Source organism: Cryptotermes secundus, unplaced genomic scaffold (assembly GCF_002891405.2).
Source record: "Cryptotermes secundus unplaced genomic scaffold, Csec_1.0 scaffold5, whole genome shotgun sequence".
Taxonomy (NCBI): domain Eukaryota; kingdom Metazoa; phylum Arthropoda; class Insecta; order Blattodea; family Kalotermitidae; genus Cryptotermes; species Cryptotermes secundus.
The window spans coordinates 1642821-1658347 of NW_019724742.1; the positions used below are offsets into that span (position 1 = coordinate 1642821).

A 15527-nucleotide genomic window follows, 5' to 3' on the forward strand; every position below is an offset into this window, starting at 1 on the left:
AGTGCCAAATTTTGCAGATTGAGGTTGTCACATGGTCAGCACAGTGAATCCCATGGCTGTTAATTTCGGTTTTCTAGACCAGAGCAGTTATTTCCTTGAAACAGCTCCTCAATTATCATCACAAGGCCACTTCAGCGACAAGTGGCGGTCGCAAGGTCGGTATGGTTTGCTTGCAGACTGAAATCACGGAGTTTTTTGTTTTTAATGTGGATTATTTTTTATTACATGGAAGGATGCCAAATTATGAATTGGAAAGGATTTCAAAGGAAGCAGTCATGGACTGGCCAAGATACTGTCCCTACATTTGCCCAAAGGGACTCAGCAAAACCATACCAAATAATAGTTGGAACAGCCAGTCTCCCAGCATATATTCAAACCATGCATCTCCCAAATACATGCCTAAGAATCACTGTCATTGTTGATGTCTGAATATAATGATGATGGGAACACTGTAGTAGGAGGAGGAAGCAGTAGTAGTGGTATTAGTAGTTCTGGTATGAGGATTACGGAAAAGGAATATCATGAGTTACAGATAGATTTTATTAATACGAAGAATTGAAGAAAGAGTAAACAAAAAACTGTATAGCAACATAACAGGAGGTTATACCAATATCCACTATGCTACAGCTTGCAACGTGTGTTTGTTCCATACTTGCTCATCATTTTTGCAGTTATGGAATGATACATTTCAATATTATGACGTTCATGAGGATGGCGCCAGGCAGTGCGTTCCATTGTAATTTCTGATTTGCGCTTGATTCCAGGTACATGAACAAGAAATGCTCCGTCCAAAATGATAAACCGGTAACCTTTTAGGCACATCTCGTTCATCTATTAAAACAAAAAGAACACAATACATCATCTTTAACATCATGATAAAATTTCAAACAATAATTATTTCACACCACTGTGAAACTAGACTCAAAAATTGTGCATAGAATAGAATACAATAAAGCCATATTACCAAAATCTGCAATCACATTATACTACAGAGTAATTAATTTTATTGTCAGGCTATGCACTTCACTGCCAACACAGTTGCTGAGACACAGGATCCTAGGGATTTCCGAGAACTTCAGTCTCACTACTCCTATATCATATAATTTTACAGTCTTGAAGTACAGAACCTTCACTTCTATGTAGGCCTCAAATCTTAATCAAAGTTGTCTGAAAACAGCAAAAAGTTGTCACTAAAAGCTGCTTTTGAGTTTCTTGAGCAAATGTGGGCAGTTCAATTCAATGGTGTGACTGAGGAATAGAAAATTTCATGCAGGACAATTCCACAGTCAACACTGCATTTAACTTTTTGTAAGTTACAGCCAAAATATTTGGTGAAACGGATAACTCTCGGACTGTGGCCTCCACAGTCACAGATTTCAATATCTGTAATTTTTATTTACTGGGCACTTTAAATGACAAAGTGTACATGAATTGCCACAGACAGACTAACATAGCACTCAACCTACGTTCTTACAAAACACAGGCCATTAAATATCAAGCAATATGTGATAAATTCTCGCTGACATAGATACATTATTCTTCTTACTTTTAAATCTAATTTCATATCCAGGATATTAATTTCTTACATTTTCTTTATAGCCTACTTTCCGAATTTTCTTACCAGAGGGAGGACAGATACACAGAAGGACATGACTAGACTGGAAGAACATTTGGTGACTGAATTGGTAGTGAGGCTCATTGTATGATTTACTGCCTCTCTCACTTAGGCAGCTGCAACAAGTAGTGAGACTGCAGCAACATTGTACAGTGAAGGCAACTGGCCCACATCTTCCCTACATACCTTGCATATTTACCGAATCTGCATAATGTACAGGGCCCATAACCTTCCTTCCAACCAGGATATATCAGACACCAGCTGTTCACCACAGAGTGCAACTTAGGACATAAGATGCGGACTTCCTTTGTTGCAGTATGTTGCCACATGATAGTGACTACACAACAGATTAGGGCTGGAAATGCATTTTACTCGACACTGAATTCTCTGTCTACAAATGATTACAATAATTTACAAATATTCATGGGGTTTCATGGTCTGCTGTATCATTCTTGCTTGGATCCTCGATGCTGACTTCACAGACCCTGTTGCTTGGTTGCAGGCTCAGACAAGAATGGTGACTCACATGACATGCTTCTTCATACGACATTCGCATGGACCACCGATTCCTAGGGTTCCTTGACTGTAGTGGGCATGTGCACTGGTGTGGATACATGTCCTATCGTGACACTACCTAGCAATCAACATCTCCATGAAATTCCTGTGATTCGAAGACACTAAAGTTTCTGGATTTTGATGTCACGTCACAACGTACTGTTTCGTGTCCATGTGTACACCTAAATAAAAAAAGCCTTGAAGAAAGCTGTCTTCTGGGAAATTGTGTTCTTCATAGTGAAGCCGTGAAAACCTCATATCTTACAAAAGTAGCCTTGTTTGGAAAATGTCACTTGGAATTTGGTTTGCCAGAACTGTTATATTTTAGCGTCCTGTTGCACTGATTTAAGTCCATGATTTATTTCAACCGTCTTCCAGTGCATACACTCATCTATCTCACTCCTCTCTCTCACACTACATGTTTCGGCACAAAAGTGCCATCTTCAGGTGCTTATTCGATTTACGTTAAACTAGTTAAACGTTAAGAACACATACATGACATAAGACACAATAACAGCAATACAGGATACTCAGAACACATATTAAACACAGGACATGCATATGGTACTATAGAAAACACTATGGATATCATAGCAACAGGTAGGAAGGGGCAATACTTGAACACATTGGAGAACTACCATATATGTATATAGAACGACAAAGAAAAACACACACATGAATAAAATAAATAAAGAAATATATAACCCAATATACCACGAATTAAACACTATCTACACAGAACAACATAACAACACCCCACCACCTACCCCCACCACATCTACGCCCACAACATCATAACTCACTCAAAATGAAGACAGCACACACACACATACCCAGCAGGCCCAGCAGTATAACACACGCAGTCACAGGAGCAAGACACAACACAAAGCACAGTGAGTATTAAAAATTATAATACCACAAGTAATAAATAAAATACGGAACACGGTATTAATGAATAACAAATTCACGTTACAGATACACACATGAAAGTAGAAAGAGTGCTCCGACAGAAGAGGATAGGTGTGACTCGTGTAGTGAGATACGACGTAGGGATGAAAAATCCTGAACAATTTTAATATTTTTAACATTTAACATTTATCAATATATATGATAAATATATATTTTAGTTATTTTAATATGAAGACAGCAAGGCATGCAGTGAACTACTTTAACGTAAATCGAATAAGCACCTGAAGATGGCACTTTTGTGCCGAAACATGTAGTGCGAGAGAGAGGAGTGAGATAGATGAGTGTATGCACTGGAAGACGGTTGAAATAAATCATGGACTTGCCACAACTGACTGAATGTACCAGTCACAGAAATGACTGGATCACATGGCAACATCACACAACTGTGGTTTTATAAAACTGTAGTTCCAGTAATTTCAGTAACATTATGGTCCATCCCATGGTCTCCTCTGACACTCCAATTTCTCGTACAAGGCACTCAACCTATTTACATCATGAAACACTTTTCTGGGCAATGACCATCTCATGACGATTTTTCCTGAATTAAACAAAAGCCTTTAGCTATAGTTCATATCAAGAGTCCTCAGAAATTTCTTCAGCAGATGTCAATATATGTGAAAGTATCATAAAAGAACATGGTAGGGCAATGGAAACAGTACAAACTTAATGGAACAGATGAATGAACACACCATTGTGCGCTCTTACATACTCACAACACTCCCATGTATGTGCTTACAAATGCGAACGACAGAAGAATAGCTTCCCTCTATTAACCAGCCAGTTTTCTTGCTTTACTGACAAGTTTATACACAGTTTTTCTGTGGGAAACAAAAATACAGTGAACATTTCTTCTGGATTTTCTCAGGCACCTCCAACAAGACTTACACTGTACATAATAAATTTGATCCTTTAGTACAAGCATATCTGCATCAAATAGAAAGGGAACCTTGTCAGAAGCTTCAAAATTTGTAGACACTATGACCTCATGAAACCACAGCTGTGCAGAGTTTGTATGGATGTGAGTCAGTAATTTTTATTAAAATGGTAGTCACATCTCATACGCTAAGTTTGAGTTCTGTGTTTATTTCTGATTTGCCCTGTATGCAAGAGGGATTATAGTCAGTGAGATTACTGCAGGTACAATTAATTCTGAGAGATACGTAAGGCAGACACTGTAAGTGGACCAGTTACTTTCGCTCCATGATGCTGATGCAGTCTTACTATCGCTGCAGCTAAGAGGGAAGTACAGTAACCCGTACAGCATGCAGTGAGTGCTGACAGCATAAAGGCAGTGCACTGACATAGCTGCTACATATGCTCCCTGTTAAGGAAAAATAAGACTTATGATACCACCATCTCCCCACTAAAGCTTTAATCAACTGAAATATTTTAAGGCCTCCTAACCTCTCTTTTCTATAATTTCCCACCACCACTAATAATACCAGCATGGTAGCTTTGCGAATTTGTGAGGTGGGAGTGACACTCACACCACTGTTAGCGTATTAATTCAGGATCCTAAATTTTTGGGTGATGATAATCTTTTGAGGAAAATGTAACTTCTGTGAAGCTGATGTCTTGCAGAACATAAAATAACATGTAATACCTGGAACAAGGCACGTCAATTTTTTTACAGTACACAGCAGAATATGCCCACAAAGTCTGTACAAAGCATTTGTACATGTTAACAACCACAAACACAGGAAAAGTATGAAGCTCTGCAATTATAATAACCAAGTTTAATGTAGTCAGAATCAATATTATTTGAAATTATACAGAGAAAAGGATCATCAAACTGATTAGCCGTTTATTTATAGTTCTTGCTAGTCTTACTTATTTAAAAAATGAAGTTACTGCAAGTTTTTTCAGAATTTTCTTTGCTCTGAATTTTCTCAAATCAAAATCCCAGTGTTACAGTAACATATATCTGAGGAACAGTTTTATGAACAGAACTGCTGTCTGTAAGGGTGACAGGAGTAAATACTGTGGCATGGAGACCCATTGCTAGGCAATGACTGCAAGATAAGCAAATATACAACAGCCATTACTGAGTAAAGGCTTTGCATGTTTGCATTGCAACAATTTGAAACATAAATAGAAGAACGGTGTTTTCTTTGCTGTCAGTGCTGATAAGTTATAAGCAGGACAGTTAGTTGAAAGTTTACAGGAAAAGTCAAGGAGTGAGGGAAGACCGTTAATGAAAAACGACTAGTGAGGACTGTAACAGACTGAGATAGTGTGTACTATAGTGACTGCAAGGAGGATAAGAGAAGTTGAGAAGTTGCAGTTAGTGAGAGTTAGAGAGAAAAATTAAGAGCATGATGAACTTCAGTATACATTGAGATGGCAGATGTTCCAGTACTGGGATTCTACAAATACTGGTCACAGAAGCTAGCATCGCTGATATCTGAATGTCATGCCATCATGAACAAATACCCAGAAGCAGCTTCTGTAGTGCAACAAGCATAAAAAGTATTTGGTGACACTGAGAACATGGTAGCAGTGGACAATGTTGAGATCCGTCACAAGGCAACGACTGGTGAAGGAGATCCATCACAAGGCAATGACTGGTGAAGGAGATCCATCACAAGGCAATGACCGCTGAAGGAGATCCATGACATTGCACAATTGTTATGCAGTATGTAATTACGCTTACTCATGTTGACTTCTTCTATATCCATGTTCATGTATTCATGTATTCATGTTTTTTGTAAATATTTATATATGGCTACTGTTATGACATTGCACAATGTGATGCAGTATGTAATTATGCTTACTCATGTTGACTACTTCTATATCCGTGGTGTTTTGAAAAAACCATGTAAGGATTTATGGAATGCTGAATAAATGTAAATGTAAATGTAAATCACAAGGCAATGACTGCTGAAAGAAATCCATCACAAGGCAATGACTGGTGAACACACAGTAGGCTGAGAAGACCTAGTGTGTCCTATGGTGATTTGTGAAGTGTAGTAACAAGTTCTGTAAGTACACAATAAATCCAATTACCAATCCAAACCCTGTCTACAGTCACTCAGTCACGTGACAATATGATTATCCTGCTACATGCCATACACCAAAAAAAAAAAAACAATGCTTCCATTCAGGCAGTCTCTCTCACTTAACAGAATACATTTATTCTCGGTTTTAATGTAATATAACCAACTTTGAGTTCGAGAACTGGTAGAAAATTTCCATCTATTTGTTTCAGGTAAAGTGATCATCTGTAAAAATGGCATCTAATGTACTTTGTATTTACCTGTGTCATCTTATCCTGTTGTCCTTCCCATGTCAGCTGTTCACTGTAAAGAGGTTCCTGACTGGTTCCAATGTAAATAGGTTCCCAGCGATGATAAGGGAACTCACGTCGCACCACTAGCAAAGGCTATAAAAGGAAGTTCATCATTACATAAATGTTTTTCCTATTTCAATTACATGTTTTTCTCCAAATGCTACCAGTCATCAGGCATGCTGATTTACTGGCAAAATGTGTGCATCTCACAGCAAGTGGCGCACCAGTCACCTTAAAGTGCAACGTTGTGAACCGATCAATACAGTTAAAGAACTCTCTGTATAATTTAACTCATTAGTTTGAAAAGCAAACATTTCTGCTTTTCAGCCATTCAGTACAGTCCCTCTACCTACTAACCAGTTCAGTTAAATATAACTCAAATTAAGGAATCATTACACATAATTTTATTAAAAGTATATTACTAATTGCAAAAATGTTATGGCTGAACAATATATATTGTGCATATAAGAATATTATACAATACATGCAAGTGCATAAGCTTTATTCCTATCAGAACACTTCCTGTTAGACAAGTGAAACAGAAAAAATCTGCAATGCTAATACATACAGCTGCAATTTGTAAAACTAATAATGTGTAGGCAAAAACACTACAAAACTTCACATATAACAAAAGCAGAAAAGTCTACTCCAACAAGGTGCACATAACCAACTCAATGTAGCTCAGCCCTTCTTGAGAAGCCACCAGATGTGCATATACTAAAAAATTTCCCATTTCATGGAACCCAAAGGTTCATTACCATGTTCACAAGAGCCCAGTCATTTTGACTACCTACTATTAAATCATTACTTTGCATCAGATTTCAGTGAACTTGTGACCTTTCCCACTCCTGTTCTGTCACACCTTGCATATGAAATGAGATGTACACATGGCAATATTATTCAATGATGCCAACACAGGCCAGTCATTAGACAGCGCATTATTTTATCAGTTTTAAATTTGGTTTATTTAGGTTTCACTGATTCTTGGGTTATTTAATAATGCTTTCTTCAACTGCGCACATTATAACACTGAAGGATAGGATTACTGTGACTTAAATATTGGACTGTGCAAATATATCGTTGTGGTTTACTTTAAGGTGCCACCTGGAGAGTCTGAAATCCATGAAAAATATCAGTCAATATTACTTGTCCCCAGGCCAAGATGTGAACTTGGGCTCTTCAGGACATGAAACAGAAATGCTTATCACTCAACGGCATCATCTGGTCTAAATTTACGTTTGTTATTTTACGCAGCTTTCTTGTAGCTTTCAAGTTGATTAGGTTTCTTTTAAATAATATTCAGTTATGTTGCACAAGCAAAAGAGGATGGTGAAATACTGTAGCAGCAAATATTTTATACAGTTTTGCCCAAGTCTGAAACTCGTGATACATAACACACAAGCTAAATCTCTATCTTTAAAGTATACAATTCAAGTGGCTTCAATATGAACAACATTCCCTACACATGACATGGGGGGGGGGGAAACAACAACAACAAACAAACAAATGAAAATGTTCTTGTAACCATTCCTTCACTAATTAAAGACATACAAACGTCTTTAATTCCACAAATAAATAATTGAAAGGGCATAAATTGCAAAACAAAGTCTTATTTTAAGTATGTGTTAATGAACTAGGCCCCTGTATAGCTACACAATACTGTGTCAACAAACACACAATATTTTCTTGCAACAGTGAACTACATACAGGCCTACAAGCAGTGCTTTCTTGGTGCAACAAACATAAGGCGAGGAAGCTAAATGCATACAGGTTTTGTCTGTAGTCACAGAGTATAAAGCACACATCCTTGATTGTGTACTATATTTTAAATAACTAATTTATGGTACTTTTCCTAAATACTATAATAATAAAGATGGGAAACAAATTCTTATTCCATACATAAACAAGAAGTTGTGGACTGACCTTACAACTCCTAATTTACTTCAAATGCTTCAACTATTATCAGTTTTTTATGGAATCAGTAATCCCCTTATGTGTAACGTTTGCAACCGTTAATATGTAACAAACTGTTTCACACTAAATTAATAGCTTTGTGTATGATCTGTTCATACCAAATTTCACATATCTAACTCCAGTGGTTCATTAGTTACTACAATTAAACATGGTAGTTGAGTACAGATTTTTATCCAGATGCATTCTGGTGTTTCACAATACATCTGATTTTAGGTCTTCTGGTTTCTTTTTTAATATTGACATTTTCAATTTGTAGTCCATTTTCAGTTTGACATTATCTGTGATGTTTAAAAATATGCACCTTTCTTTTCTCTAGTTAGATTTTTTATCATTCTGTATTTCAGCATCCCGTTGCAATTGTTCAAATTAACGTCCATTATTTATCGTCCGTCAGTATTGCAACACTCTTCCACTCACCTCTCAATTTTAGTTTAACATTATACACCTTGACACTACATGTTTCGGCCCCAAACGGTCATCTTCAGGTGTCTTGATATATTACAAATATTTTATTAAACTGTGTTGAAACTGCTACACTGTCTTAGTTAGTGTTAAAATCACACGCTGTAGTCCTCTTTTTAAGTTAAAAACAGATAAAATCCTTTAAAGTTTCTATTATACCCACATTATTTTGGTGCATATTATTTCACCTCACACGGGGTGCCATCCATTTTCATCAATGTATGTCTGTCCAGGGTGTTTTTCTTGGCAGCTTACCCCTCACGTTCGTAGCCCACTTTTTAGTTTTGACTGCCATATGCCCCTGGTTTGCGTGTTTCCTCCACAGCGTGTGGTGTTGTCATTACTGTGTTCACAAAAGCCCTCCAACTGTCCCTATCCTAAATGATATCAATTACTGCAATTGGCTTCAATTTAGAAACTATAAAACAACTGATACCCCCATTTCTGCTCTGGAGCTGATGCTAGTACTGTTCTGAACTGGTTTACCTTAATTTATTTAATTACTTATTCATTTCCCATCAATACACATTGCTATATTATAGTCTCCATGCTACATAAACATTAAATGTAACAATGAAAATTATAAACATGCGACACTTCAAAAAGATACAATAGTTCCTTCAATGAAGACATGTGAAATTCTACACTTTGTGCATTCACAACATAAGCAGACTAGACTTTAACCTACATCATTCAGGACTGTGCTACAGAAAAATAATGAAAAGAGCACTATTAACACACAAATTTATGGGCAGAAGCATATTAACTAGCCAGAGTGGGAACAAAAAGAACCTGGATAATGTTTGGATTTTCAGCAGATGGTTTCCGTTGGAGCCACCTCTGTAGTCCAGGAAACCTCTGACAATGAAGGCAAACCCAGCGATGGAAGTACACAGCCTTATTCTGTGCATAAAGCTCCAAGAGTTCTTCTTTTGTTCTGGGCACATTCGATTCTTTCTCATCCACTTCAAATACAGGCAACACAAACACAAAGTTCTTCATGCGGGATTCTTGCATGATAGGTAATGGAGGGTTAAGGTCAATATCAGCACTGTCACCTTCAACACGTTGCTTGCGGAATCTTGACAGCATTGAAAGAAAAGCAGATACCAAATCTTGGCTTGGCAGAAGCTCCACATCGGAAACTAGGACATGGGAGGTCTTGGCTGCCTTTCTTGCAACGTTTCGTCCCACATTCACAGGATAGGTGAGACCCTCCCTTTGTCGGAAAGTTTGAAGTTTCCCACCAACTAAGGCTTCTGGTGCTGAACAGTCAGTGAAATTTGGGTACTGATGTACATTTGATCTTGAATCATAACTAGCGAAGGCAGTCGATGTGAAAACTGGAGGGTGTGTTACTGGGAAGATTAAATGTACAGACAGTCTAGACATTTCAGGAAGGCAATGGCACAGTTGATGAATAATGGCAAGGCTGAACCCTGCATCTGTACATGGGGTATAAATAGCCAAGCTCACTGGCCCATCCCAGCGCTTAACAATCTCAACAATATGGTACAGAAATTCTGGTGTGGCATGTGTACAGTAAGTTACACTAAAATTTGTAATAGGACCATTATTTGTCTTATTATCCGATATCCTGACAACATTGTAGATAACACGATATGGTCCCAACTCACCAAGTTCTGGACTAAAAGCCATATATTTACCTGTCCAATTAAAATGTTCTGGAGTCCCATAGCTAAAGTGGCAGTAACTCTCATTTTGGGGGAGAACACCTTTCAGAAAGCGTCCTGGCACGAAATTGGTCTGGTTGGGAGCTACTAGTGGTGGGTGGAATGAGAAATGTCCTCTACTGGGTATGGAAGCATCATGGCGAGGCGAATGTGGCATCGAGAGTGAATCCCAAGCCTTTCGCCATTTGAATATTTCACTTAACAGCGTGAAACACGTGAAAGCAAAAAACAAAGGCCCCAGAATTTTCAGACGGATGTAACGCATTACAAAATAAACCCTCATTTTCCGTTTTACCCTACTTCAATGTCATTTGTTAACACCAATGTCACAACTGCCTCATCCTTTTCACGGGTCTATTTATACAACAAATATGCATTCTTTAAAGTTTACTGTGTGTACTGACACAGTGATGTTTTTGACTTATATTACATTGGCACACAATTGTGGTATTTCTTTCCTGTTTTAATATCAAGAGTTGTTTCACGCATCTTGAGTTAATCCACCAACCGAGTTAATCTTCCTCGACGCATTCATTAACTTCAAGCAAACCGCTTTACTTTCCAAACTCAACCTTCGACCAAAATAAATCTGAACTTAGCTACGTTCGAGCGTTCGAGTTATCGTATCAGAGTCAAAGAGTTTAAAAGGCAGACAATTAGGATTTGAGATTCCCATAGAGGTGGTCAAGGTGGATGTGAAGAGTTCTACCAGCTGAGATAAAACGCTCGTTGAAAGTCAACAGACGTCTCAGAGTAACATGTTGCATCCACTTGCAGGTTCAAAGAATAGGCCGAGCAAGGAACCAGAGAGAAGCAGGTAGCATGCAGAGTCTCTTCGACTCTGATGATGGAGGAGATATTTTCTTCCGAAACGTCGGTTGGCTTTCAACGGACTACACGGCGTTATATCGCAGAAGGCAGAACCCTTCAGACATTTACAAGTATCGGATATCTGAAGTAGCTGTAATCAAACATCAAATTGTCAGCCCCAGCAAGCGTCACGAGACACACTTGCACGATGTGCATAAGAGCTAGCCACACAGTCGTAGAACACAGAGAGCTGTTAAACAGAGAAAGTCACCAAAGGTACGTTAAAAATCCATATTATATTATTGTTGTTATTTCTTTGCATAACGTGGACCAAATCAGTCTACATTATTTCATTTCTTAAACTAACGACAGATTGTGATTAAATTTTGGAGTTTGAATTAAACTTTGGGCCAAATTAATTCTTGTTCAATTCGACCCAATAAAATCTTACTGTATACAAAGCTCAGATCGAACTTTGTCAATTTCCCATAAAGTAGTTCATCGCATAAGAGAATCGCTGGATAACATTAAACATACACTTCATTAATTTCTGTAATTTGTATATGAAAAATTCGCCGTTGTGAAAACCACAAATCTTATAATCAATAATTTGATTACTTGTGCAATAAAGTGTCTAGTTTTAATTTCATGCATCCTGTTGTGTTACAATATACCATCTCTTTATTATATCCGTCACAACACAACTAATATCAAGATCAGACCATTTTCGGCCCTGCTACATGTTTCGGCTATTGATAGCCATCATCAGGCAAACACATGATTTACACACATATACACACCACTGAACCGCAGCACCAACAAAATTGGATACAATATTATTAAAATATATAAAAACGCTAAAAGTAAAAAAATACAACAAATCAAGTTATATAAAACAGAAGTATGATATAAAATAAGAATAAAATTCTTTCGGTGTTTTTACATTAACGTGTCAGTCGTTGGTTTGTGATTTGTTTTTTGTTTCGTTCCCACGGACAAGTTGGAATATTCATACTTATGCGCATATAAAATTGTGTATGAGGCTCGTAATGTAAATAAATTATAACAGTCAGTGTCTCATCTCACAAAGTATTGTCCTTACTGTAGGGAATGTAAACAATTTTAATAATATTGTATCCAATTTTGTTGGTGCTGCGGTTCAGTGGTGTGTATATGTGTGTAAATCATGTGTTTGCCTGATGATGACTATCAATAGCCGAAACATGTAGCAGGGCCGAAAATGGTCTTATCTTGATATTAGTTGTGTTGTGACGGATATAATAAAGAGGTTGTAAAGTGTCTAGTATTGTTTACAATCATTATAGCCACATTACTTAACATATTTTCAGTCCAATTTCTTCAAAAGAACAATAGAAAAATAAAAACAATCCAGGGAGAAGAACTGGTTCCATTAAGGGCCGTTGTAGAGTACTCCTCTTTGAGTTCTATGCATTTGTTCAATTTCGCTAGTAGAGATAGAGTACCCGAGAAACTTAAGGCTGTAGGTCTGAAAATACTCTAAAACGGTATATTTGGCACAGAGATATTGGGTTTTCGGACTTTATCCATCGTCCTGGTTTTTAAGATAACTAAGAAAAACACGACGTTTCGGAAACTGGATCTGTTTCCGTCCTCAGGTGAGGGAAACCAGTGATTGAGGCTAGCTCTTTCTAAGGGACCCAACAGAATAGGTGTTTTCCCTCACCTGAGGACGAAAACATCCAGTTTCCGAAACGTCGTGTTTTTCTTAGTTATCTTAAAAACCAGGACGATGGATAAAGTCCGAAAACCCAATATCTCTGTGTGTTATACACCATCGTCAGAATCCTATAGTAACTACCGGTATATTTGGGTTTATTTTATCTTGAGAAACATATTTACACAGGTTTTAATTCAGATTTCTAAAATGAAATAATCGCTGGTTGCCAAATCTTGAAAAACTCCCGTTAAGTGGGTGTAGCACTTGAGACCCGTGAAGGGCTGTATTCGGGTTATGGTAATCTGGGTTGTGATATAGTGTAGTCTTGTGGTTCACCTTAATGCTTTATTCCGGTCATCCAATTCGTCTTACTAGTGACCGATTTATAAGAGGCTTCGCACTAGAAACAAATCTATATTCCTTTACATATGTACTTCCGTCTTTAATGCAAAATTGTTTACAATTTCTCCTTAATTTAATATAATATTAAAATTACATTTAAACTGCTACATGTTTCGGCCTTACTTCACCATCCTCAGGCAAATGTTTATTTGTGGAAACTGCTATACTGAATTTGTTCTCAAGCTAAAATATGCCAATGTTATTTAATTTTCGTCGTTCACGTTAGAATACGTTTGCTTGAGAACGCCACTCTTTATCGTTTCTTACACTGTCTTCTTGCAGCGTCCGTGTTTTTGTGTATCTTTGTTTAGCCCTATGAATATCGGCTTGGAGTTGATATCATTGTTATTTTTATTTGCCCATTAGCGTGTATGTTCCCGCGCAGTCGCTCTAGTCATAATTAGTTATAATAGTCACTTGGTTGCAAAAAGAACTGGCCCTGGTGGCGAAATCTTAAACAAGCCATGGCCTCACAATCACATGAGACGAGTGTCTGATTCATCTTCTTCTAGGCACTTTTCACAAGTGGGGTCATTTGTCAAACCCAGTTAGAAAATGTGTCCTTTTAGGTGACAGTGTCCTGTAAATAGTCCTCCCACCCATAAATCGTGACAGTAGTTTAGAGTACTGCCAATGATGATCACAGCTTGTACAAAAGGGAGAAACATAAACTGTCATGAACATAAGAAGAAGAAGAAGAAGAAGAAGAAATGTTTGTGACAAGATCCGCCCCTAAAATCGGACCGCCCTAGGCGACCGTCTGATTCTCCTGTGCTGTCGCGACGGCCCTGAATATTTTTTCAAACAACTCTTTGTCCTTTTTATTACACCTCTGACTTTGGTGTTCATTTATTTCGGACACAAAGTCCGATATTACTAGGAAGTTAATAATAGAAGATACCACACTTCACGAAGCATAAAATTCGTAGTTTTCTTTGTATTCCGTTAAATATTCACCATACAGCTGAACATTTGAACGGAAGCGAATGATGTCTGATTTATAGTCTGTGTAAGATACAATATGGCCGCGCCATAGCTCAAGCGGCTAGTCGCTAGCTTCCCACCGCGGCGGGCCGGGTTCGAGCCCGGGTCTGGACATGTGGGATTTGTGGCGGACAAAGTGTCGGTGGGGCAATATTTCTCCGAGTACTTCGGTTACCCCTGCCAATCTTCATTCCACTAATGGCTCCACAATCACCCTCACCAATCATCTGGGGCTAGTACAATAGGCCAGAAGTGGCCGCAGTACCAAGTGGACTTAATTCCGCCCCATTAAGGAGCGTGAGCCGTGTTAGAAATAATGTACGAGCTTCAGCTTGTGCTCCTAAATGCTGGTTGTTATCAGTTGGTAGGCTATACACCAAAATTAAATTGTCCGACAATAACCAAACAAGATAACAATTACTAAGTTTACCATTGAAAAATATGCTTTCAGAAACTGGTTCCCACTTTAATAATGCGTCCATAAGGAAGTTCCTTTGTTTCCAAAACGACGCCCCATCGCGTGATCTTCCTTCTCTAATGTAGACAATATTCGTGATGCGCTGATAACGTATGTAGCGGGATTGGCGGCGTATATAGCAGGTTTGACGAATCAAATTTGTCGAACTAAAATTGTTACTTTAATGTGTAGCTGTAGATTTGAGGATAATATTAAAGTACAGCCTGAATTATGAGGACACGAACTGAATAGAACTGGTTCAAGATAGACTAAAATAGCAGGGTCTTTGATATCGGCGGTGAACCTTCAGGTTTCGTAATAAGGAATCTTTTGACCCTCTGAATTTTAACTGCCTGCTACTTAAGGGAGAAGGGAGAGTTATATTTCCTTGTGGATCTCATCAGGAGCTGATGTAAGCTTTGCGGACAGAACCTCGTTACCCATTTTGCAGCCATATCTCCGATCTGAAGACAGAGAATATTAAGAGCCCATAACTGACATGATACACATGGTATTATTCCGAATACAGAGTGAAAGGTAAAGCTGTCCGTGTGTTTAACTAAATACGCACTACGCCAGGAAGTAGTATAGGGCAGTGAATATATAGACCCACGTTT

At 38.0% G+C, this 15527-nt stretch overlaps 1 protein-coding gene across 3 annotated transcripts; it reads right to left on the reverse strand.

Annotated features, from left to right (window-relative positions):
• Positions 1-428: 428 nt before the first annotated feature.
• LOC111862738 (beta-1,4-glucuronyltransferase 1) lies at positions 429-11157 on the reverse strand. 3 transcript variants are annotated; one of them, XM_023848375.2, is made up of 4 exons: positions 10532-11157; positions 9657-10129; positions 6396-6521; positions 429-831 (listed from the first exon to the last, which is right to left on the reverse strand). In XM_023848375.2, exons 1-4 carry the CDS (start codon positions 10839-10841, stop codon positions 622-624), a joined length of 1119 nt encoding a protein of 372 aa, XP_023704143.1. In that variant the 5' UTR covers positions 10842-11157; the 3' UTR covers positions 429-621. The 3 variants fall into 3 exon arrangements, with proteins under 3 accessions (XP_023704143.1, XP_023704141.1, XP_023704144.1); XM_023848373.2 differs by having other exon boundaries at positions 9657-11157; XM_023848376.2 differs by lacking the exon at positions 429-831 and having other exon boundaries at positions 6404-6521; positions 9923-11157.
• Between the last annotated feature and the right edge of the window lie 4370 nt (positions 11158-15527).

Coding starts and splice junctions, on each gene's coding strand:
- LOC111862738 (XM_023848373.2), bottom strand. CDS start 10,841: ATGAGGGTTTATTTTGTAATGCGTTACATCCGTCTGAAAATTCTGGGG. Junction 6,522..9,656: donor AAAATCCAAACATTATCCAG/GTTCTTTTTGTT, acceptor TTCCTTTTATAG/CCTTTGCTAGTGGTGCGACG. Junction 832..6,395: donor AACAGGATAAGATGACACAG/GTAAATACAAAG, acceptor TTGTTTTAATAG/ATGAACGAGATGTGCCTAAA.